Source organism: Cajanus cajan, chromosome 4, assembly GCF_000230855.2.
Source record: "Cajanus cajan strain Asha chromosome 4, NIPB_CcT2T_4, whole genome shotgun sequence".
Lineage (NCBI taxonomy): Eukaryota > Viridiplantae > Streptophyta > Magnoliopsida > Fabales > Fabaceae > Cajanus > Cajanus cajan.
The window spans coordinates 72370117-72392517 of record NC_138520.1 but is presented as its reverse complement, the minus strand read 5'-3'; the positions used below and the strand labels follow the sequence as shown (position 1 = coordinate 72392517).

The following is a 22401-nucleotide window of genomic DNA, read 5'->3' as shown; positions in this document are numbered from 1 at the left end:
ACTAATTAAAATAATTATTAAAATATTTTCCTCCAATTTTTTTCTTTTATTTTGAAAATGTGCGATTTTTTTTTATATTACTAATAATTACTAGTTAAAATTCTTAAATAATACTAACATATAATGTGTGATTTTAAAAGGATTTTATTTTCTAACCATTTAATATTTTTTTTCATGCATAATATTTTTTTATAATTATTTTCTGTAGCAATTTAATATTAATATAAAATTTTGATAAATTTGTATCTAAATTTAAAAAATTTAAAATATATTTAAAATGAGACTAATTTAATAATTGATAGAAAGTGTGATTTTTATTTTTAATTTAAAAATTTAAAATATATTTAAAATATATTTAAAATGAGACTAATTTGTATGTAAAGTATATGTCATGTAAGGTAGAATTGCATTATTTGCTATAAAGATGAAAAATAAAGTTTTATTTTTCTCTCTCCTTCCACATGTTTTATTTATTTATTATTTCATATTATTATTTGGATTTAATGGTGAACACCGTTAGTATGATTTTTTTTATATACAATCAATTAATTAAAAATCATAATTTATATGATTTTTAATTTAATTATTATAAAATTAATAAATTTAGTTGTGTAAATTGTGACTGAATAATAAAGTAAAAATATGTTATGCACCTCTTTCTTTTTTATTTATTATTTCTTTTGTATATTTTTTCTTTCATATTATCAGTCTTTTTATCTATTTTTTTCTTTTTTTATTATCTTTTTCATACATATTTATCTACCTTTCATATTATTATATTTTCTTTGACTTTTTATCTTTTTCTTCATTGTCTCTTTCATCTATATTCTCTCCATATCTCTCATCTATGTTTTATCTGTCTCCCTCTCAATCACTTTCATGTTATTATATTATTTTTTTTCGTTATTATTATTATTATTATTATTTTCTTTTTCTTTGTGTCATTTATTTCTTTCCTGTTTTTTTTCCATATTATTTTGGGTAAAAAACATAGATGAAAGAGATAATAAAAAAAGGAAGGAAAGAAAGAGGAAGAAAATAATGATAATAATATTAATAATATTAATAATAATATTATTATTATGAAAGTGATTAAGAGAGTTAAAAACATAGATGAAGTAGAAAAAAAGAATATAAATGAGAGAGACAATAGGAAAAAAGAAAAAGGACAGAAAAAAAAATATAATATGAAATAGAAAGAAAATATATGAAAGAGATAATAAAGAAATGAGAGAGATAATATACAAAAGAGATAGCAAAAAAAAAGAAGAATAAAGAGAGAGAAAAATAATACAAGAGACAACAAAAATAAAAGAAAGAGAAAGGTGCCTAATATATTTTTACTTTATCATCCAATTACAATTTATATAATTAAGTTTGTTGACTTTTATAAAAAATAATTTAAGAGACATACAAACGATAATTTCTAATTGATAAAGTATATAAAAAAAAACTACATTAAAAATATCTTACCATTAAATCTAAATAATGATATGAAAGAAAAAGGAATAAAATTATATATAGAAATAAATTGTAGATGAAAAATTATCTTTCCTCATCATTTTTTCCAGCATACAAAGATTTTTTTTTCCCACAATTTAAGAAACGTTATGATGGTATTCACTTTCGTTACTCTATCACCAATTTTACGCGTTAATTATTTAATTTAATTATCCAATGACTAATTAAAACTTATGAACCGTAAGTGAGGAGATTAGTCACTGCGTTAAATTTTGGGACCAACTATCTCACCTTTTGAGGTGCCTCCAACGTAGCGAAGAGATTAGTCACTGCTGTCGGTGGTGGATACTCCAGGGACGAAAAAAAAAAAAAACTTATGAACCGTAAGTGATATGATTATATTATGCATGCTAGTCTTCGTATTAGATAAAAGCTATTCGAAGTTTTCATATTAGTCTCTAGTTTTGAAAGATTGTTGGATAATGAATACCCAATATTCTTGCCTAGTAGTTTTATCAAAAGGGTCTCTCACCATGGTTCACACAATTCCTTAGTTCTCTTAAACAATGATTATTCAATCTGATCAAATTATTTTCAATTTTCAATTTGATCAAATTATTTTCGCAGGTATTTAAAATGGTTAGAAAAACTCTGTCTATATTAGAATATTAGCCAGCTAAAAATTCAAATTATTTAAAAGTTAAATAAATAAAAAAATATTATGATATTAAGTAATAAAATTAAAATTGAGGAAATAAATATCTTTGCGTATGGTCACATGTAGAGTGGAGCGAAGGTGTGTTTCTTATCCTTAGTGAAAAGGCATGGAGGTTGTTGTTTCGCAGCCTCTGTGCACCATTCTAACCGCCACGCCCAAACACGCCCTTCTCGTTCCTTCGAAGCATTTTCCCTTCTTATCTTTCCGCGCCACCACTCTCTCCTCTCCTTTGCGGCTTTCTCCGCCACCTGGTAATTTCATTTTCTTTACTTTTTGCTTTCAACTGTCTGCGATTTTGCTTATATTTGTGGATTTTGCGGCAGTTTTGTTCGCCACACCGGAGAACAACCAATTGAGCATTGGGGAAGGAGAGGACACCGATGCCAGTGATTGGGCACTGCAAGGTACTTCGTTGGACGATAAGCTAAGAATTTATGCTTATTTTAGTAGAGCCTTCTAGTGAGAGTTTGAATTCAGGGTTTAGGGTTTTTGACGATAAACATGAATCACATCACTTCAAAATCAACTTCACTCAAAAATTTTAAATTAATTTTGGAAATGCTCATCCAAACACACTCGGTCTCTTTGGATAAATTTCTTCAGATGCACTTTTAAGAGAGAAAAATAGGAAAGAAAAATCAAATAAAATTCTTCGTAAGCTAAAATTAACTTATGCATAAGCTAACTTTCAGAAGTTCTGTCCTATTAGTTTATCCAAAATTTTATTTTTAACTTATGCATACACTAGTTTTAGCTTATGGAGAAACTTATTTTAATTTTTTTCCCTATTTTTTTTTCTCCTATAAGTGCTTCTAGAAAAATTTGTTCAAATAGACTCTTATTATGTATGTTGTAATTCACCGAACCACTTTACGTGCATTCCCCTGAAGCTATAAACTATTGCTTTTGCGTAAATGAATGCATTTGATGTGGTTTCATTAATGTATGTGCATATTGGATGGAAACACACACTTAATCTTTATAGTAAGGTTAAAATGCAAATAAATCTCTCTAATTGTAGACCAAACCCCTTGTATGGTAAGTTCAAGGAATTAGTTACTGAGTTTAGAACTTACAGTTGAAGTGGTTCCTTGGGTTTTTGGTTTACAATAATGTCATCATAATCAGTACCTGCATCTTTTGGTTAGCGGAAGTTGTATCCATTTGTTTTTTGTATTCAATTATTGGTAAGCAATTAATCAAAGGAGTGCTATAGACAGAAACATAGAAGACTACAGGGCATATTTGCTGTTCATTATTTTTTAAAAAGTTTTAATCAATGCAATCTAAGGTATAGTTTGTAGCTGAATAGGTAGGTTTGTATATTATCCTGTGTACTTCATTAGATTTAAGCCACAGGACACTTTCATGTTTCCTTCTTTCTATTCCATGATCATATACTGTACCATAATGCATGAATGGGTTGGGTTAAAGTTGGTAAATGAATTCTGGATTAGTTGTTATGAACTAGCACATAACATGGTATTTTTTTGCAGATTTTTATTCCCTGAGGAGAGATGTTGAAATTATGTCACAGCGTGTTGAAGAGATTAGAGCCTCTTCTGGTCTACAGCTATTGGAGCAAGAACTTGCCAATTTGGAGGAGCAAGCAGCTGATAGCTCCTTTTGGGATAATCGGGCTAAAGCTCAAGAGACTCTTTCGACCTTGGCTGATGTCAAAGATAAGATAAAATTACTCAATGAGTTCAAAACCCAGGTTAGATTTACGTATATAATTTTCAACTATTATTTTAGGAAGGACCTACATGTAATAGTAATAAAGAACAGTGATTCCAACTTTCAGACTTTCAGTGTCCACTTTTAAATGCCTGTCACTGGTCTAATATAGTAACAATAAATAATGGAATATAAATTTGTAAAGTTGAAACCCATAACACAGGGCTGTTTCAACTGCTGAAAGTGCATTTGATATGTACATAAAAATTGCAGTGTTATTGAGTTTGATATTGTTTTCATATCAATTAAACACCTTGCATTTTTTTCTCTATGATTAATTTTACATTACCAATTAAATCCATTTACTTTTACATTTATAAAAACAAATATTGTCATACTTTAAACATATTTAGATGTTGTTTTTATACCTGCATTGTGGGTAATTCTTTTAGTTTAGAAGGAAAAGGATTGATCTATTTTTCAACATGATGCACAAAATCATCCCTGACTCTAATTCTTCGAAAAAAAATTTCTTGCCCCTTGTTTTGTAATCTATTGTTCTCAAATTCGTTTATCTAAAAGAAAATATTCAGATTTTAAAAGTAATTTTTCTCATGGGGTTTCTTTTAGAATGATCGTAAATAGGGTAGGCCAAAGTATGCCAAAAGAAGGTTTGTTTTTAGGTTCCTGTGACTTAAATGTTTGGAAATGGTAAGTTGGTAACATCAAGGTTGGGTTTGTGACATGAAAATTCTATATAACTGATATATTGATCCAATTCGAATCAATTATCCTTGTGGATATAATTAATATAAAGGAAAACAAAATGTTAAAAGAAAATAAAAACCAAAAGGAACTAACCCACCAGAAAACTGGTGAAAAAGATAGGAAACCATCCTGTCTGCGGACTTGGCTTTTAAACATGGCTGAATTAATATTCATGAGATGTGCATGGTGTATGCCAAAATCTTCTTTTTTCTGACTCATTGATCACTAGTTGAGTTGAGTGCCTACACTTCTCTTATGCAAATTAAGCTATGTGCCAACATGGATCTTCATTGCAATGAATGTAGGTTGAGGATGGAGAACAATAAATAGTGTATATAAAAAATAAAATAAAAAAGAAACTTCTTTTCTCTTTAAACGCTGAATTAATATTCATGAAATGTGCATGGTGTATGCCAAAATCTTCTTTTTCTCTTTAAGGACTCATTGATCACTTGTTGAGTTGAGTGTCTACACTTCTCTTATGCAAATTAAGCTATTTGCCTATATGGATCTTCATTGCAATTAATGTAGGTTGAGGATGCAGAAACAATAGTTAAGCTGACTGAGGAAATGGAATCCATTGATAGAGGGCTTTTTGAGGAGGCTGCCAATCTTATTAAAGAACTGAATAAATCAATAGATCGATATGAGTTAACTCAACTTCTCTCTGGTCCTTACGATAAAGAAGGTGCTGTTATCACTATTACAGCTGGTGCTGGTGGTACTGATGCCCAGGTAAATAACTATTTATGTACAGATGTTATAGTAATCAACTTGTTTCTATTATTCCTAGTCCTAGGTGAAAGCATTTTAGTCTGGTATATTGTACTGGTAGAAGGCCAGAACTTGAATGCCAAGAAAAGCTAGAATTTATCTTTTTCCTTGTCCTGAGTAATTATTTATGGGTTATGACTTTAGAATAATATCTCTATGTTTCAATATTGTTAAACTTTCCTGGCTTTCAGGAATATTTGTTCATCTCTACCAAGTATCAAAAAATAACAGTCATATACAATCAAATCCGGACAAGGGTTCTCCCAGCAATAACATATGGGGTGTGGGTTTGTTAGTCATATGTGGGCCCTGTTTTGCTTTTTTTTATTTCCCTTGCCATAGTGCTGGGGATTTGCCATGTCTAGTGTGAGAAGATGCAACATATCCATTTTTTTCCAGTTCCTTTTTCTTCTTGTGTTATATTTGAAGTTTGGGTATTTAATCATGATTCTCAGTATTCAGCTTTAACTTCTGTATAAAATTTACCATCTCCAGTGCAGGATTGGGCTGACATGCTTCTTAGGATGTATATAAGATGGGGTGAGAAACAGAGATACAAGACCAGAGTGGTTGAGAAATCCCCCGGAGAAGAAGCTGGAATTAAATCTGCCACCATTGAAGTTGAAGGTCGTTATGCATATGGGTATTTGTCTGGGGAGAAAGGAACACATCGCATAGTTCGTCAATCCCCTTTCAATGCCAAAGGCCTTCGTCAGGTAATAACCAACTTTTTTGGGTAGCTGAATGTCACTGTGTTAGTGTACAACAATCTCAACAAAAAATAATTATAAATGTGCTTAGTCATTTTCTGCAGACTTGAAATTGGGTATTTGATGAATCGTTAATATTATTTCCCTTTAGTTGTCAAATAAATTTTTCTTTTAAACTCCAAGGTTTTATTATTTATAAACAGACAAGCTTTTCTGGTGTTGAGGTCATGCCTCTTCTTCCAGAGGAATCTATGGATGTTGAAATTCCTGAGGAGGACCTTGAAATTAGCTTTTCAAGAGCAGGTGGAAAGGGAGGTCAGAATGTGAACAAGGTTGAAACTGCAGTTCGGATTACCCACATCCCAACTGGTGTCACTGTTCGCTGCACAGGTTCTTTTCCCTCCTTTTACACTAATTTAATCCTGCAAAAGTATATTTATCTTGATATGTCACATGCCTTTCTGAAGTCCTATTCCATGCTCTTGTTGCTTCGTTGGAACAATCTCTTAAAGAGCGAGACCATTGAGGGGGAGGGGGTTGTTATGAGCATTGTATAGTTATTTATTGCCTGTTGTGCAAAGCAGCCATTGTGCATTGTTGCACCGGGCAATATGCAGGTTGGTGCAGATAGTTGAAACACTTTATACTTGAAACAATACTTTCATATCAAGTTCACTATGTCAAAGTTTCAAACATACGCCCTGTTTCTCATTTAGGAATTCTTATCCTCATTCTAGCCCTTTCTGTATGACTAGAAGTTCTCACTTTTAGGAAACTAATTTATCAGCACAAAGTGATCTCAGCAATGTCCAGTAAGCTATTCTCTACAGCCTTCTTTGTTTGGAACATGTATATTATCTGAAAATTGAATTTGAAACTGTGAAGTGACTTTCTGAATTCAGTTGTGATTTACTTGGTTTATGTGCTTAAACGTTTTATCAACAGCAATTATTTTGTGCATTGCACACTTCTCTCGTGCTATTCCTAGTCTGAATCCAATTCAAATCATCTGCTTTTAGTTGCAAGTTTTAACTTTAAACGAGGTTATGCAGAGGAGAGGTCCCAACTGGCGAATAAGATCAAAGCTTTAAGCCGTTTGAAAGCCAAGTTGTTGGTTATAGCTGTAGAGCAACGCGCATCAGAAATTAAGCAGATTCGGGGGGACGCAGTGAAGGCTGAATGGGGACAACAAATACGGAACTATGTATTCCATCCATATAAATTAGTAAAAGATGTAAGAACAGGGCATGAAACGACAGATATCACCTCTGTTATGGATGGCGAGTTAGACCCCTTCATCAAATCTTACCTCAAACACAAGTACAGTATGTCACTGTCTACAACTGGGGTTAACTAATTATATCTTCGTTTGTAGTCACGGAAGAGGAGTTGCGGTTTGGTTGTTGTATTAGACTTAGTTGGCTTTTGTATCCCATTCCAATGCGAAATTAAGTACACAATGTCTTGTTTTGCAAGTCTTTTCCATCTGTTGCTTTTTACTGCATTAATTGTTGATGTTTTCTTAACTTGGTGTTGTATATATTACAAGAATAATGCAACTTAGGAGCAGGAAATATCAAGTTCAATGCACTTTTAATATGAGTGCAATATTTTGAAAATAGAGTATCACATGTCATTTTTGTTCTTTTACCAACCTAGCATCCATACATTATCCCAAATTTCTGCTACTCCATTTTCAATCCCTTAAATATACTATAGGTTCCAATCTTTCTTTTAAAAATCAACAGTTTATATACAGATTAATTGTTCCGCATTTTAGCAGAATATGGAGTTGTGTAGCGCGCCCGTTAAAATTTTCCAAACGTTAATTCTTCGATTAGGATTCTGATAATTAAGAGAAAGATCTTAAATGCTAATATGTTTTGTTATTCAGTAATTTTGTCTTGTAATTTTTAATTTATGCATTTTTATTTTTATTATTACTTTATATATGATTTTGAAATGTAAAAAAAAAGAATAAGAATGGATATCCCTCCCTTACTTTTACTATGTTGGAAGAAAAAAAGAATGATATAGAAAACTAGAAAAGGTAAAAACTTATAGGATTAACTTATTGGTGAAAGATTTGAATAATCTAAATGATATTTTAAATTTAATTCTCATTGCCATAATATATAAGAAAACCGAAAAGAAAAAAAAATTGAGGTATGCATCGTTTTTACCTGATGCAGGCAATGAATTGTGAATGTACAGGTTCAATTACCACAAGATGAATAAATTTACTAATTCAGCAAACATGTCACCCTCCTTGGTAAAAAATAAAGTATATTTTTGTCTACTACTTAGGAGTATTTCGTCAATTGGTATAAGGGTCTAAGAGTCCTACTACATCATATTCGATACAAATCTTAGAAAAACGTGTCCAAATGGGCATCAAGCAGTCTTCTTTCTTCCAAGAAGTAAGCTCAAAGAATATGTGCTGCCCTTCTTTTCAGCAGCTTCTACACGATTTTTACCAACCTACACCAGTCATTTATACAAGTTATCAATATGTTACAAACGGGTATTTTGTGCTTTCTCATCAAAGATCCACGTTGAGAACAAAATTACGTAAAATAAAATAACGCAAAAATAACTATCAGCTACTTCTTGGATCCACTTCAATGTCGACCTCGACGTGCAAGCAAACATGTTTGATCGATGCCCAGTAGTACATAATAAACCAACAATGTTGTAAAGACTGACAAAATGCATATTATAGAGATGGATAATACCTTGTCCATGACCCAATAACCAACAGTTGGCATGTACTGAGCGAGATACATGACAAACAGCACAGGCTGCACGCAAAGGATTTAAAAATTATAGTTGCAATCTGGATATTATATAGTTCATACTAATTGAAAGAATCAACAAGAGTATACTCATCATAATGAGTGCACAATACGCATGAAAGACAATTAGCCTATCTATCGCGAGAAGCCAAATGCTTAATGCAATAACAGAATTTCAAAATCAAATTGATGAAAAGTTTGAAAACGTTCAATCTTCAAATTAATGCAACTCTCAGGATTCCATAAAATAAAGCAGGAACAAATATTCCCAACGTCATACTAGAAGATGTTAAAAATTGACAAGGAACCATTATCTTAGCGTCAATTACAGTTATACGAAGGATTTCCTGAACAAAGTCACAAACATTGGACGTCAAAGAATGTAATGTGTATGATAGGTAACATAAAAAGGGAGCAGATAAACCTAAATTAGTAACCAAAAGCAAGTATTAATTAAACCAATTCATTGTATGAAATAATAACATAGTCAATCCACTCTCTCCTCCCAACACACATACCATCGATCATATCAACTCCAGAAAGAGAATCTATGGAGACACAAATGTTGAAAAATGGCAGTGTATTTAAACAGAAGTTAATTGCTAATATCAATGATTTTTTACCTGATATGATATCCAAGCTTCCTTTAAGCCATGGGTTGCAGCAATAATAGTTAGCTCAGCACACCTTTCTGCTGACACACGCTTCTGTGGAGACAGAATTTTACATGGAAGAAACAAACTATCAATGATTCAAATGAATATGTTCAGTACAACACCACATGGCACGAGTTCAAGTGGACAATAGTAACATGCTAATCAAAACGCAATGGGAAGAGTATATTGTATACTCCAAGATCTGGCTCTAAGCTGCTTCTCTACAATATATATATTCAACTTCTTTAAAAAATAACATTATATATTTTACATATTCTTAGTTCTAGTTTCATTTAGTAAACATAAGATCAAAAAGCCTACTACATGTGTCTACTATGTGTTCATACTTCCTAGTTTTAAAATAATTCAATATGCACTATCAAAAGGAAAAATATGCAGTAAAATTATATTCGTTAACTTTGGCTAAAGAAGTACAATAAAAGCAATTTTCTTCATTCTTGCAAAGAATGTATCTATAAACTTAGAAAATGGTCATGTATTTGATATAGCACTCAGAGAATTAGTGTTTCTAAAGATAACTGTACTAAACATATTAAGGTGGGAAGAAAGTAAAGAAAAAGTGCACTCAAGTTTTGTCTTTCTTCACAGTAGTAACGGATGATGAATTAGCAAATACACATACCTCAGATGGAACCCTTGATCCAGCGTTATTTGATGTTGCTATTGGACCAGGACAGACCACAGTTACCTGGATTCCTTTCTGACAGAGCTGTCACCATTAAATGATTAATAGTGCATGACTCTGTACTGTATGTAATTAGAATAAAACAGCATCATTGTACCGAAAGATAATATACAGTCTACATACCTCTGAACGCAAGGTATGGAAGTAACCATTGAGTGCAAATTTAGAAGCAGAGTATACAGCCTGACCTGGGGCAGGTGTCTTTCCTGCTGCACTACTCATCTGATAGTACATAAAAGTACAAAAGATTATCAATTTATGAACAAGTTCTCCAAAATTACATGCATTAGTTATTAGCATAACGAGAAATCAATACCAAATCATAATACATGTCAATATATTTTTACCAAACAGTTAAAATTATGATTTATGATTGTCATTCAAGGATAATATGCCACTAGTGACTCTTTTTTGCTGCACTTGCTTGGGTTAATAAACCAATGCAGTTATAAATGTCTGCCTGCAAGCTCCACCTGCTGTAGTTTCTAACCAGTTATGTGTGTTTGAATCACTGTTACGTTCAGTTGAATTGAATGTGCATTAGAAAGTGTTTTAAGTAAAACGAACATGGTTGTTAGAGTTGTTAGAGTGTGTTTGGTTTGCAGTTGGTGCACTTTCCAAAGCACCCAAACATGAAAGGAAGAAATCTATGCATTTCCATTCAATGTGGAAATATACGTCAAAAGACACGCACTTAATATACTATTGCCATGCAGATTCCATAACCAAGGTAAGATATTTCCAAAACTGCATACCACCACAAAATGACCATGCCCCCTCTTCAACATGAAACGTGCCAAGAGCTTTGTGAGAGTTATTGTCCCCAGAACATTCACATCAAATGTAGCCTAATCAGGAAAAATGAGTATAAAACATCAGACGACTACTTTTAATGTTTTGAAAGAAGACTAAAAAGGAAAAGAAAAAAATTGAAGTGTTGGTAAATAAGTGGCAGGAGTAAGAGTCTCCTTCATGAGATACCTTAAGACCTTCCTCAGTTACATCTAAAATTGATGTTTTCTGCAAAACAAAAATCAATTCATAATACCTTTAATTAAATAAGTATATAATATATAAATACCCATTAAAACAGACAAGTGAAGAGAAATTTCATCAACTATCAACAAAGCATCACCACTGTATTACACTGGCATGAAATGATAAGCAAGCATCATCCAATGACATTTTCTCAATTGCTGGTGTTCAGTTAATAGAGATAGTTACTACAAGCATGCTGACATACAAGGACACTAAAAAAAATGTCACATTTGAAGTAGGAATTCCGGCTGATGAAATGCTTCTAAACTCTGAAGTCATTATGCTATCTAGGAATTGGAATAAACATACACAAATAGAACCATACACGCACACACATCCAGAACAATGAATTAGTGACTGATGATGTTGCCTATAAATTGTATTTCCAAATCAAAGGAGGGCACCCAACCTTCATTTTCACTTGTTTTACACTAATAGGTGTAGCTTCTAACATAACAAACATATAGAAGTATTGTCTTCTGGTGCAATTTCTGATTTATGAAATTAATCAAACCATTAGATAAAGCAATCAGTCACTTACAGGACGCTCAAAAGCTGCATTATGGATCATGTAATCAACACCATCCGGAAAAAAAGATTCTGCTTTCTCGACAGCTTCCCTAAGAGAACCCTCTCCAGATGATAAATCCAACGGTAAAACCTTGACTTCATCAGGTGCATGCTTACCTGGTGGTACACAAACCATTTATTAATAGAGCAAGGCAAGAGTCTATACCATTATTTTTACACAATATAATAAGTAATTTAGACCTCATATGTAGCTGCCAATAATACAACATACCTTTCAGCTGTGCCCTTACTCGGTTTAGCTCTACTTCATTCCTTGCAGAGATTATAAGCTTGGCCCCTAAACTTGCAAGCTGTTTAGCCAGAATCTCCCCTTCATGTATATCATTGTAAAAACAAAAAAAGGAAAATAGGAAAAGAAAAAAAGAAAAAGGAATCGGTTAAGCAAGCAAAATTAGTTACAAATAAGGAAAAAAAAAATTCCAGCTGTTCAACGGAATCCTTCTATATTTTAGAGAAGAATTTAAGAGCAAAGAAATCCTGAAATAATAAAATAAAATAATCAAAAGTGGTATTGTATGGAATTGGACTTGGTACAAGGTTTCGGCTTCGAATTTTGTAAATGAAAAATAAGTGGTTTGAAGGAAAAAGCTCATTAAAAGTAGTTAAGTCAGGTTAAGGATATTAGTAACATGGTCATACCAAAAAAAATAGTGGTATGGTATGGCATTGCAGATGAATTAGATAAAGATACATGTTCAATAAAGAATTGAATGCGTTAACTTCCTTAATTAAAATTGTCAGAGGTTAACTACTTATCAAAGTGTTTTCCGGGCGAATTAGAATTGGAGATTGAATTTGATGCAAGTCCAATGTTAATATGAATGAATGAATCAACCCTATAGAAACAATAAAATAAAATAAAAAGGGTAGAGTTATTGTTATACCAATTCCTCGGCTAGCACCAGTAATCCAAACAACCTGGGAGGAAACGAAACACGAAAAGACAAAGTCATTTATTTAAGACACGAGAAATGGAGGACTCAGGTGTGAGTATCATTCTCGTAACCTTATCTTCAATTTGTTGGCGTTTAGGTTGCTTCTTAGACATCAAAGTGAAATCGCCTAATAAATCAAAACGATAATTAGAATCGAAAAAAAGAAGAAGAGAGAAAGTAGTGGAATAATAGAATTACCATAAGCGGTGAGGAATTTGTAGAGAAAGATGAAGAAAACGAAGAGGCAAATGAACAGCACAACAAACATGTTGGAGCTTAAGCTGTGCAGTGAAATGCCTGGGCGAGTTTCGAATGGGGAAGAATGCTTACAGTTACTCAGCTTAACAAAGCCTTTTTTTGTTACCAGCCAACAATTGAATGCGTGCACAAAATTTAAAAAAAATAGTTATAAAATTAATGGAAAAAAATAGTTATAAAAATAAGATTATTAAAAAAAGTATACACCAAAGAATACAATCTCTTTTATTATTACTATAGAGGTATAAATTTATTTATATATGAAACCAAGTCTATTATTTAAAGATTAACGATATATGCACACAATGAACAATTTGTTAGTTCAACCAATATTAAATTTAGGGGGGTGTATTGGTTTAGGATTTCGTAGGATTTTAAAAGATTTTTTTTGAGTAAAAAAATTCATTGGTATTCAATCAGGATTTTATGTCATTTAAAAACAATCCAGTATTCAATCTGGATTTTCAAGATTTTTTAAAGAGTCCATTAAAATCCATTGGTATTCATTTGAGATTTTTTACAACTTAAAAACAATTCATTGGTATTCAAAAATATAAGGATTTTAAAGGATTGTTGTGTGAGAGGGATTTTGAAGGACTTTCTAGTGTTATCTATAAATACCAAATTCATAAAACAATCTCATCCAAATCCATCGGATTTTTTGAAGGATTGTTTGAAGTGACTTTTCAAGAATTTTCAAGTGAATTTTTCATCTTTTTTTTTCCTATGCTTCTGTCTTCTCCATTTTTTCTCTGCTAATAATACTGTACTATTGTTTATTGCTCATATATAATATTTTAATACTGTTATCATCCCATTCCCCTATTTTGTGAAACTCCGATATGTAAATGATAGTGTCATTGATTAGCTCTATTTTTCTGTTCGTTCTCTTTAATTGACTTGCTTTATTTTATTCTATATAGTTGAATTTGTTCCTTTATATAACACAAAAAAAAATGCTTAAAATTTCAACTTTTAAGTGATAATTTTTTTTATAACACACGTCAAGAAAATAAAAAGGTGAAAGATGAAATTGATATCATAATCTCTACAATACATATATATATATATATATATATATATATATATATATATATATATATAAGATGAATTTGTTAGGGTTTCTGTGAGTAGAATGAGATGAAAATGGATTTTAGTTGGGGGAAGAACCCTCTCAGCATAAAAACTGCGATTTCTCTCCTTCCTTAAGTTTGTTACTCTTATCCCCTCCTTTTACGACTCAACAATTATTTTATTTTTTTACTATGAATTTTTCTTTTTATTTTTATATTGTGAAATTAGGACTTTTTTATATTTTAAAAAAAGAAAATTAACATATGACATTGCAATATCTAATTTTTTAGGGTTTAGGATCTATGTCTTCATTAACTTATTTTTTAAAAGAGGAAATATTGTTAAAATATTTGTTAGAATAATTTACATTTATAAATATCGTTAAAAATTATCATATAATATATAACTAAAATAATATATATATATATATATTCTATATATTTAAATGCTTATTCTTTAAATAATAATAATAATTATATATAATAATTATTATTATTATACTAATATTATATATATTGCATATGTAATTAGGTAAATATTTTTTTGGTGGATTGTAGATTTCCTAATCGACGCCAATTTTTAGCTCCATTTCGAGGTGTAAGATATCATCTACAAAATTTTGCAGGTCAGGGTAATGATCCTGAAAATGAGAAAGAATTGTTCAATCTTCGTCATGCGTCTTTAAGGAATGCGATCGAGAAAATATTTGGTATTTTTAAATCAAGGTTCACAATTTTTAAGTCAGCACTTCCATTTTTATTTAAGACACAAGTAGAACTTGTGTTAGTATGTGCAACACTACATAACTTTTTATGTAAAGAATGTCGTTCTGATGAATTTTCAATTGAAGTGGTGGATGAACCTTCATCTTCAACGTTACCAGTTAATGAAGACCATACTTTTAAACCTATTATTCAAACCCAGGAGCAAGAGCGAAAAGATGCTAATGTTTGGAGGACTAGTATAGCTATGTATATGTGGGTGAATGCTATTTAAGAGGATAAGATATTATGAAGAATTATTATTATTATTATTTATCTAGACATTATTTTTTTTATTATTTTTGTCTTTGACTCTTTTTAAATTTGAATGTATGAAATTATTTTTGAAATCTTATCAAATGTCAAAAATCCACGAAAATTCTACAAAATCCCACAAAATCCATTAAAATCCTGATTTAAAAGTCTTGCAGAATCTATTAAAATCCTAATTTTAAGTCTTGTAGAATCCTACAAAATCTTAAAAGTCATGAAAATCCTGCAAAGTCTTTTAAAATCCGCAGGATTTTTTTTAACTAAAAATGTCCTTTAAAATCCTAATCCAATACACCCCCCTTAGTTTAGTTAAACAATATCTTGGATTCGAATATTGTAAATAAAATAAAAAATAAAAAGAGATACATATTAAAAATTGTCATGGAGATGGAGATACTACTTTACTAAAAGCCAACTCATTTTTAATGAGTTATATCTTCTTATTAAAAAAAGTTATTACATAACAAACTCTCAATTTCATACGTAGTACGACTAGTGTGGTTCCGGATCTAAAAGTGATGTTAACAAAGTCATTAATTTAAGTTTCTTTCAAAAAAAATATTTTTTATATAAATATTTATATAATTTTTTTAAGTTCTCATAACTTAAAATTTATTTTTTAAATTATTCAAAATTCACTTAAAAAAATTATTTCCAAAAGATATTTAAATATAATTATTTTTTCAAAATTTATCTCTATTTTTTTTTATAAGAAATATTATTATTAAATTTTTAAAAATTTCACTTTAAAAATTGTTTTAAGCCTAATAATATGTTAGACTTATTCTATCCATTGTAAAGTAAAATTTTGCAACTCATTAATTTGAGCCCGTAATCTACCGAATTTTTTTAAGTAATTAAAAATATATAAAATATAATAATTTTAACGATCATATACATAAAATGTCATTTACGTAAATGAAATAAAATAAGAGAAATTAAAAATAACCAATAAGATCATATAAGTGTGTAACTGTATTAAATCTATAAAATTATTTGCAGTAATTACATAAAAAAAAACATATAGCAATATCTAAAATAAATAAAGAAGAAAAGTTATAACAATAAATTAAAAGTTTCATTTGAATCTGGTTAAATTAACATATAAAACGAGTAAGTAATAATAATAATAATAATAATAATGTTACGGATTCTTTATTTGTTACGCCTTTGTTTCCTCTATCTTGTCTTGTCTATGTTTTAGGTTTCATACTCATATAAAAAATAAAAATAAAAAAACTATAAGAAGGTAACATAAATAATATTGTCTACCACTTTTGTTTTCTTTTAAGAAGGAATTGTAACGACCCGGCATGTCACCACACTCATAACCGCAGCACACCGGAAACACTAGACAGAATAAAACGAGTATATAAATATAGGATATAGAATATAAATATATACAAATGTTCCAATCCCACTAGAGTTAGGGCGTATAATATAAAATACAATCCAAAATAGCCAGATAGTGGCTTAACATCCAAAACATCAGCCAGTTAAGACTCCCCGTCCTCTGCCAACTATAAGCTTGCTCCTATCACAAATCTAGTCCTGCTCTGCTCCCATACAAGTATGATCATCGCAGTCCAAACACATGGAAACAACAAGGGTAAGCTAGTATAAAAAAAGAACAAGATATAGGGAAATTTTTAAGTAATAATAGCAATTACAACCATCAACAATTCATCCATAAACATCTTGTCAGTTATTACCACACGGTTTATCAATACACACAAAATGCGTCGTCACGCATATCACCTCGGAGATCTCCTACAACACCTCAGCCTTTCGGCCTACAGCACCTCAGCCTTTCGGCCTACAATACCTCAGTCTTTCGGCCTACAACACCTCAGCCTTTCGGCCTACAACACCTCAGCCTTTCGGCCTACAACATCCAATATCAACACACAGTACAACACAATTGTACAACTCAACATATCATCTTACAACAATGTACAAGTGATACAACTCAACATAATAACTTACAACAATATACAACTGATACAACTCAACATCAGCAACAATATTATCCACTAATCATCACATCATATTCGCCTATTTTAATTCAACTCAAACATTATTAATAGCAAGATCAATAATTTTGCAACATACAACATATAATACGACTCACCCGTCTTGTTTACAACTCATCAATCATGCAAAATTACCCACCCAAACAACACCAATCAACCTAAGCACCTAAAACAACTTAACCAATGCTGACAGCTTGACCCCTCTTCACTAAAACAACCATATCTGGAGTTCTAGAACTCCTTTTTGGGTGATTCCAGCGCCATTGGAAAGCTAAGATCCAAGGCTACAACTTTCATGAAGACTACAAAGTCCAATTCTGAAAGAACAAAGGCGCTCAGCGCCTCCAAAGCGCTCAACGCTTTACCTCCAGAGATTCTCCTCTAGCTCTCTGCCCCCAAAGCGCTCAGCGCTTTAAAACGGCTCAGCTGTTTGGTTCCAGGTGGCTCTCTTCCCCCAAAGCGCTCAGCGCCTTAAAACAGCTCAGCCGTTTGGTTCCAGAAACTCTTCCCTGTCACGAAACTCCCAAAGGGCTCAACCGTTCAAAACGGCTCAGCCGTTTGTGACAGCAAACACAATCCCTCCACCATTTTTGAACAACAATCCTGCAAAAACAAGAAATCCAAGCACATGCAATCCATCCAAAACACCCCATTTTCATCCAACAACCCAAAAATCAATTCTTTTTCAACATGCAACCATGAAAACATCAAAACCCCAAATTTTCACTATTACTCCGAAACCCCGAAAACCTTAATTTCATCATTCTCAACCAAAAATCACCAAACATCAAACAGCTAAGGAGTTCTTAGAACTCTCTTTAAACCAAAAACTCAGCAAAACCTAGCTTCCCTTACCTCGGTTCAACAGCTCTGAGCTTCGAGAAATGACAAGGAAGAAAGAAGAGAAATGGAGAAGAAGAACAACGACCGGAGAAGAAGAACAAGCTTCACGCCCATAGCTAGCTCCAAAAGCTACTACTCTGCACCTAAGCTCAAGAAGATCACCACAAGGAATCAGAAATGAGCAGGGGATTTGGGGAAGAAAAGTATGAGAGTGAGTGAGAGTTCGGGAAAAAGGAAAGAAAAGACCAGGGACCTCACAGGAATCATAAATAATATCATTTACCACTTTTTTTTTTCTTTCATAAACATGATTTATGAAGTATTTTAAAATTAATAACTAACAATTAATTTATATTTAAAAATTGATTTTCATTGATTAAACATTAATTTAATACAAACAAAAATAAAATCTGAATAGATCATGGCAACCTATATGTTTTAGGATAAGTCTTACATTTATTGGGATAAGAGATTTGATTGGTTTGGAAAACCTGCAATCTACACAGTTAATGAGTCTATTTATTTTTTTTTAAATTACATAATTATAGGAGAAATTTAGTTCGTTCTATGAAACCTATAAATTTCGCAAATTCCGTATGCTAGCCTATTTAAGTGAATAATTATATTTGTTAGCTTTATAAAAATTTTAAAGTATGAATGATTTTAGTATTTGATTAGTAAATACTAAATAAGTATCGGTTATAAGTATTAAATTTAATATAGTTTCTATTTAAAATATATTGCACTTTTACTATCTTAATATATTTTAGATTTTTTAATACATAAATATGTTTTAGATTAAATGTATAAAATTTGATATGTTAATACTTTAATGTTTTGTTTTAAATGTAAAAACTTTTATATGTTAAGACTTTCATATATATATATATATATATATATTTATATTTATATTTGTATATAATATTTTAATGTATTTTTCCATCATATTTTATAGAAATAAAAAAGAAAAAAAATCTCAACTTTTTTATTGGGCCTGCAAAGTAGCCAATTTAACTGCAAATTTTGTGGGACAAATATGTAATAAGAAAAAGATTATTTATTTCACAGATTGAAGATAAAAATATAGACTTTGCAAACCAAATCTTAAGTAGGTCTAAGATATCAACCGTTATGTAAAAGTTTATTTTTAGCACCTTAACTTTAAATATTGACTTTTGATATTTTTTTATTAAAAACGTGTCAAATTTTATATTCGTTACAAATTTTATCAATCCAATTTAATAGTTTGAAATGTTATTTGAAATCAAAACGTTTTATGGTTTAAATTAAATCAATTATAAAATTTACAAAGATGAACAAAGATAACTTTTTTGAAGGATAAAATTATTGATTATTAAATATTAAAATAAAACTTATTATATCTAAAAAAGTTTAAAAAATATTTTTCAAAAATTAAATACAATCTTATTTAATTTAACTAATATTTTAAATTCCATAAATATTATTAAATGTACATTGATATTAATATTTTATAACTTTATTAAATATTCTTACAACGAATATGAAAAATTAATTTGTTAATTAATATTTTTTAAGTTCCACATATATTATAGTCTTTTCAATTCTCATTCGAATTAAAACCGTTTTCAATGTTAAATTAAATTGGTTTCAAAATTTGTGAAGGCTTAAATTGTTGTTTTATTAAATATTAAAATAAAAAATAATATTTAAATATTAATTAATTAACACATGCATTGGATAACGAGGGCCTTGGCAGAGTGAGGAAGAGAGTTGGTTGGGCCTAACGGGAGAAGCCCAGCGAGTGAAGGAAAAGAGAAGAGAAGAGAAGAGGGTTCTGTTTGGGTGGCACATTATCATCCATCAAACACAGAAGTGCGAATCGGAAAGAACAGAGTAGAGAGTGCGGTGTCAATGGCGGCGAGTAGAAGCACTTTACCTCTCATCAAATACCTGAGAGTGCGCGTCGACGCGCTTCCCCGCAACTCTCCCTTAACCCTCGCTCCCAACTTCTTCATTCGTCGCTTCTGCGAAGAGGTTCGTGGCGGCTTCCTCGACAAATCCGAGGTCACAGATCGCGTCATCTCCTGCGTCAAAAACTTCCAGAAAGTCGATCCTTCCAAGGTTCTACGTCCTCATTTTCATTTACATTTTTTAAATCGTTTCGTTTTCCTATTTTTTATAGCCCTAATTTTTTTGTTTTCAACCGGAACCCTTGATAACCTGTTTTTTCGCCACGTCACGCTTAGTTGATCGCGTTAGAATCATGGTTTTCAGAAACATTCCGCCGCCGCGATATGGTTTTATTGGAGTGTTTCGCAACCGTAATTGTGATCGCGTTAGCTGCATTTGTTTGTGATTGGATAAATCTGAAGGATTTTATAATGCTTGAAGGATTGTTTAGGGTCTGTTTGGATAAACCTCTAGAAGCAGTTATAGGAGGAAGAAATAGGAAGGAAAAACGAGTTAAGATAAAATTAGTTTATGTATGAGCTAATTTGTAGAAGCTCTTTTATATAGCTTCTCCGAAAAATTATAAATTAGCTAATACATAAGTTAAAAGGAAAAACTTGTTTTTCATTTTATCTTCCCATCTTTTTATCTAAGAAATGTTTTTGGAAAAATTTATTCACACAGACCCTTATTATGATTTCTACTACTTAGGAGATTATTTGTTTAGTATTTTTACTTTAGAAATCACATAGGAGAGAGAGTAATGCTTCAAGGATAAAAGTGATGGTCATTCGATGATGTTAGGTCTATGATTTCAATGTTTAGTGTGTGTTTGGATTGGCAGCGAGTTGAACTCGTTATGATTTTTGGATCTAACAAATGGATGAAATCATGGTAAGTTCACGACAAAAGCAAGAATCATGGTGAGTTTAACTTATGCATCGCCAATCCAAACACACATTTAAGCCATGGACTCTTTTATCCAATATATGAAACTTTTGACAATTTTACTGGGCTAATTTCTTTATTTTGTTTATCTGGTTTTGGAAATTTCTATTTCTATTTTTATTTTTTATAATGTGGTTGAGTGTTTTAGTTGTCAGGTTACTTACCCAATGCTCACTTCCAAAAGTTCTACATCCTCATTTCTGCTTCCATTTTTAAAATTCCATAAATGATTAAAAACTCAATTATGTTTGCCTTTATGCCTAATTTCTTGATCCTGTTACATTTTCAATTTGCACAAGCCCTAGAACTATGTTACATGAGTTGACTGATGATGATGTTAGGTTCAAGTTTAAAATGTTCAATCCATGGACTCTGTTATCCAATGTGTGAAACTTATAATTATTTGATTTCCTTTCATTGATTTTGTTGAAAAATTCTACTTCTAATGATTATTGATGTGATTCTGAACGTTTGTTTTGGTCAGGTTAACCCAAATGCGCACTTCCAGAATGACCTTGGATTGGATAGTTTAGATGCTGTAGAGATCGTGATGGCTCTTGAGGAAGAGTTTGGGTTTGAGATTCCCGATACTGAGGCTGACAAGATCAACTCTATTAAACTTGCTGTCGACTTCATTTCATCTCATCCTCAGGCAAAGTAGTGGAATCCGTGTATAATTTTTCTTTTGTTTCTCATAATCTAGTTTAGACGCGTCAGACATTTTTGCTTCTAAAGTGGAATTTCATTTTCTTATCCCTCAGAAGAGTGTTAGCTGAGGATGTGCCTGCTTCCTTTGGTAGTATTGGCATTACAGAACTTCACATTTTGTGTTCCTCTGGTGTTCGTGTCAATAAGAATTGTGTGTTAAATTTCTGATCAGGAAATTGTGAGGTCTTGAGTTTGCCTCAGCATCGGATTCATTGGGCTACTTTCTTTTGCTTTGTTTTATTACTTCTTCTATAATAGTTTCGCTCATGTTTAGTCTCCATGATCATAATTGATGTTATACATTCATACATGGTTAGATGGTTCTTATGCAATGTCTTGTTTCCGTTTTGACTTTTGAGGAAGATATGCTCTTTTAGTTTTAGAGTCCTAACTTCCAGGTGATTAGTTGTGGAATGTCACGGGATTTGTTGGTGAACATTGGGGACATAACACCGAGAATTTCAATCATGTTTGTCAAACTTGCAAATTAACTCATACAATAGTATGAGTTTACAATTTTTGGCAGTGTAATCGAGTTATAAATTGTACGAAAACTAATTTCTTATTTTCTTCATTGGCTCGGATAGAATTTTCAATCTTGCGCAAAATTGCCCAATTTTGATAATGGGAAATCATTTTGTTGTAGCATAGGGTTTGTTGTAAGGATGCGGTATATTCCCCCCACTAAGGGGCGTTTGGTAGAAGAATCATTTTTTTTTTGGTGTCCGGGGTTTTGGTAATT

The 22401-nt window shown here is 31.2% G+C and overlaps 3 protein-coding genes across 4 annotated transcripts; 2 read left to right on the top strand and 1 right to left on the bottom strand.

The window, feature by feature from the left end:
* The first annotated feature begins 2231 nt into the window (after nucleotides 1–2231).
* Nucleotides 2232–7727, top strand: HCF109 (high chlorophyll fluorescent 109). 2 transcript variants are annotated; one of them, XM_020363635.3, is made up of 7 exons: nucleotides 2232–2430; nucleotides 2503–2583; nucleotides 3676–3896; nucleotides 5156–5359; nucleotides 5899–6114; nucleotides 6312–6498; nucleotides 7128–7727. In XM_020363635.3, the coding sequence occupies exons 1-7, from the start codon at nucleotides 2286–2288 to the stop codon at nucleotides 7463–7465; spliced, it is 1392 nt and encodes a 463-aa protein (XP_020219224.1). In that variant the 5' UTR covers nucleotides 2232–2285; the 3' UTR covers nucleotides 7466–7727. The 2 variants fall into 2 exon arrangements, with proteins under 2 accessions (XP_020219224.1, XP_020219225.1); XM_020363636.3 differs by having other exon boundaries at nucleotides 2233–2430; nucleotides 7161–7727.
* Nucleotides 7728–8304: 577 nt separating this feature from the next.
* Nucleotides 8305–13208, bottom strand: LOC109802206 (NAD(P)-binding Rossmann-fold superfamily protein). Its single transcript, XM_020363458.3, has 12 exons — nucleotides 13028–13208; nucleotides 12901–12956; nucleotides 12779–12812; nucleotides 12106–12204; nucleotides 11845–11990; nucleotides 11247–11285; nucleotides 11021–11113; nucleotides 10389–10487; nucleotides 10203–10289; nucleotides 9527–9610; nucleotides 8844–8909; nucleotides 8305–8589 (listed from the first exon to the last, which is right to left on the bottom strand). The coding sequence occupies exons 1-12, from the start codon at nucleotides 13095–13097 to the stop codon at nucleotides 8503–8505; spliced, it is 960 nt and encodes a 319-aa protein (XP_020219047.1). The 5' UTR covers nucleotides 13098–13208; the 3' UTR covers nucleotides 8305–8502.
* Nucleotides 13209–19852: 6644 nt separating this feature from the next.
* MTACP2 (mitochondrial acyl carrier protein 2) lies at nucleotides 19853–21859 on the top strand. Its single transcript, XM_020363425.3, has 2 exons — nucleotides 19853–20174; nucleotides 21436–21859. Exons 1-2 carry the CDS (start codon nucleotides 19965–19967, stop codon nucleotides 21610–21612), a joined length of 387 nt encoding a protein of 128 aa, XP_020219014.1. The 5' UTR covers nucleotides 19853–19964; the 3' UTR covers nucleotides 21613–21859.
* The last annotated feature ends 542 nt before the right edge of the window (nucleotides 21860–22401 follow it).

Coding starts and splice junctions, on each gene's coding strand:
- HCF109 (XM_020363635.3), top strand. CDS start 2,286: ATGGAGGTTGTTGTTTCGCAGCCTCTGTGCACCATTCTAACCGCCACG. Junction 5,360..5,898: donor CTGGTGGTACTGATGCCCAG/GTAAATAACTAT, acceptor TCTCCAGTGCAG/GATTGGGCTGACATGCTTCT. Junction 6,115..6,311: donor ATGCCAAAGGCCTTCGTCAG/GTAATAACCAAC, acceptor ATTTATAAACAG/ACAAGCTTTTCTGGTGTTGA.
- LOC109802206 (XM_020363458.3), bottom strand. CDS start 13,097: ATGTTTGTTGTGCTGTTCATTTGCCTCTTCGTTTTCTTCATCTTTCTC. Junction 10,488..11,020: donor GGCATGGTCATTTTGTGGTG/GTATGCAGTTTT, acceptor ATGTACTATCAG/ATGAGTAGTGCAGCAGGAAA. Junction 10,290..10,388: donor TCCATACCTTGCGTTCAGAG/GTATGTAGACTG, acceptor TAATGGTGACAG/CTCTGTCAGAAAGGAATCCA.
- MTACP2 (XM_020363425.3), top strand. CDS start 19,965: ATGGCGGCGAGTAGAAGCACTTTACCTCTCATCAAATACCTGAGAGTG. Junction 20,175..21,435: donor AGAAAGTCGATCCTTCCAAG/GTTCTACGTCCT, acceptor TGTTTTGGTCAG/GTTAACCCAAATGCGCACTT.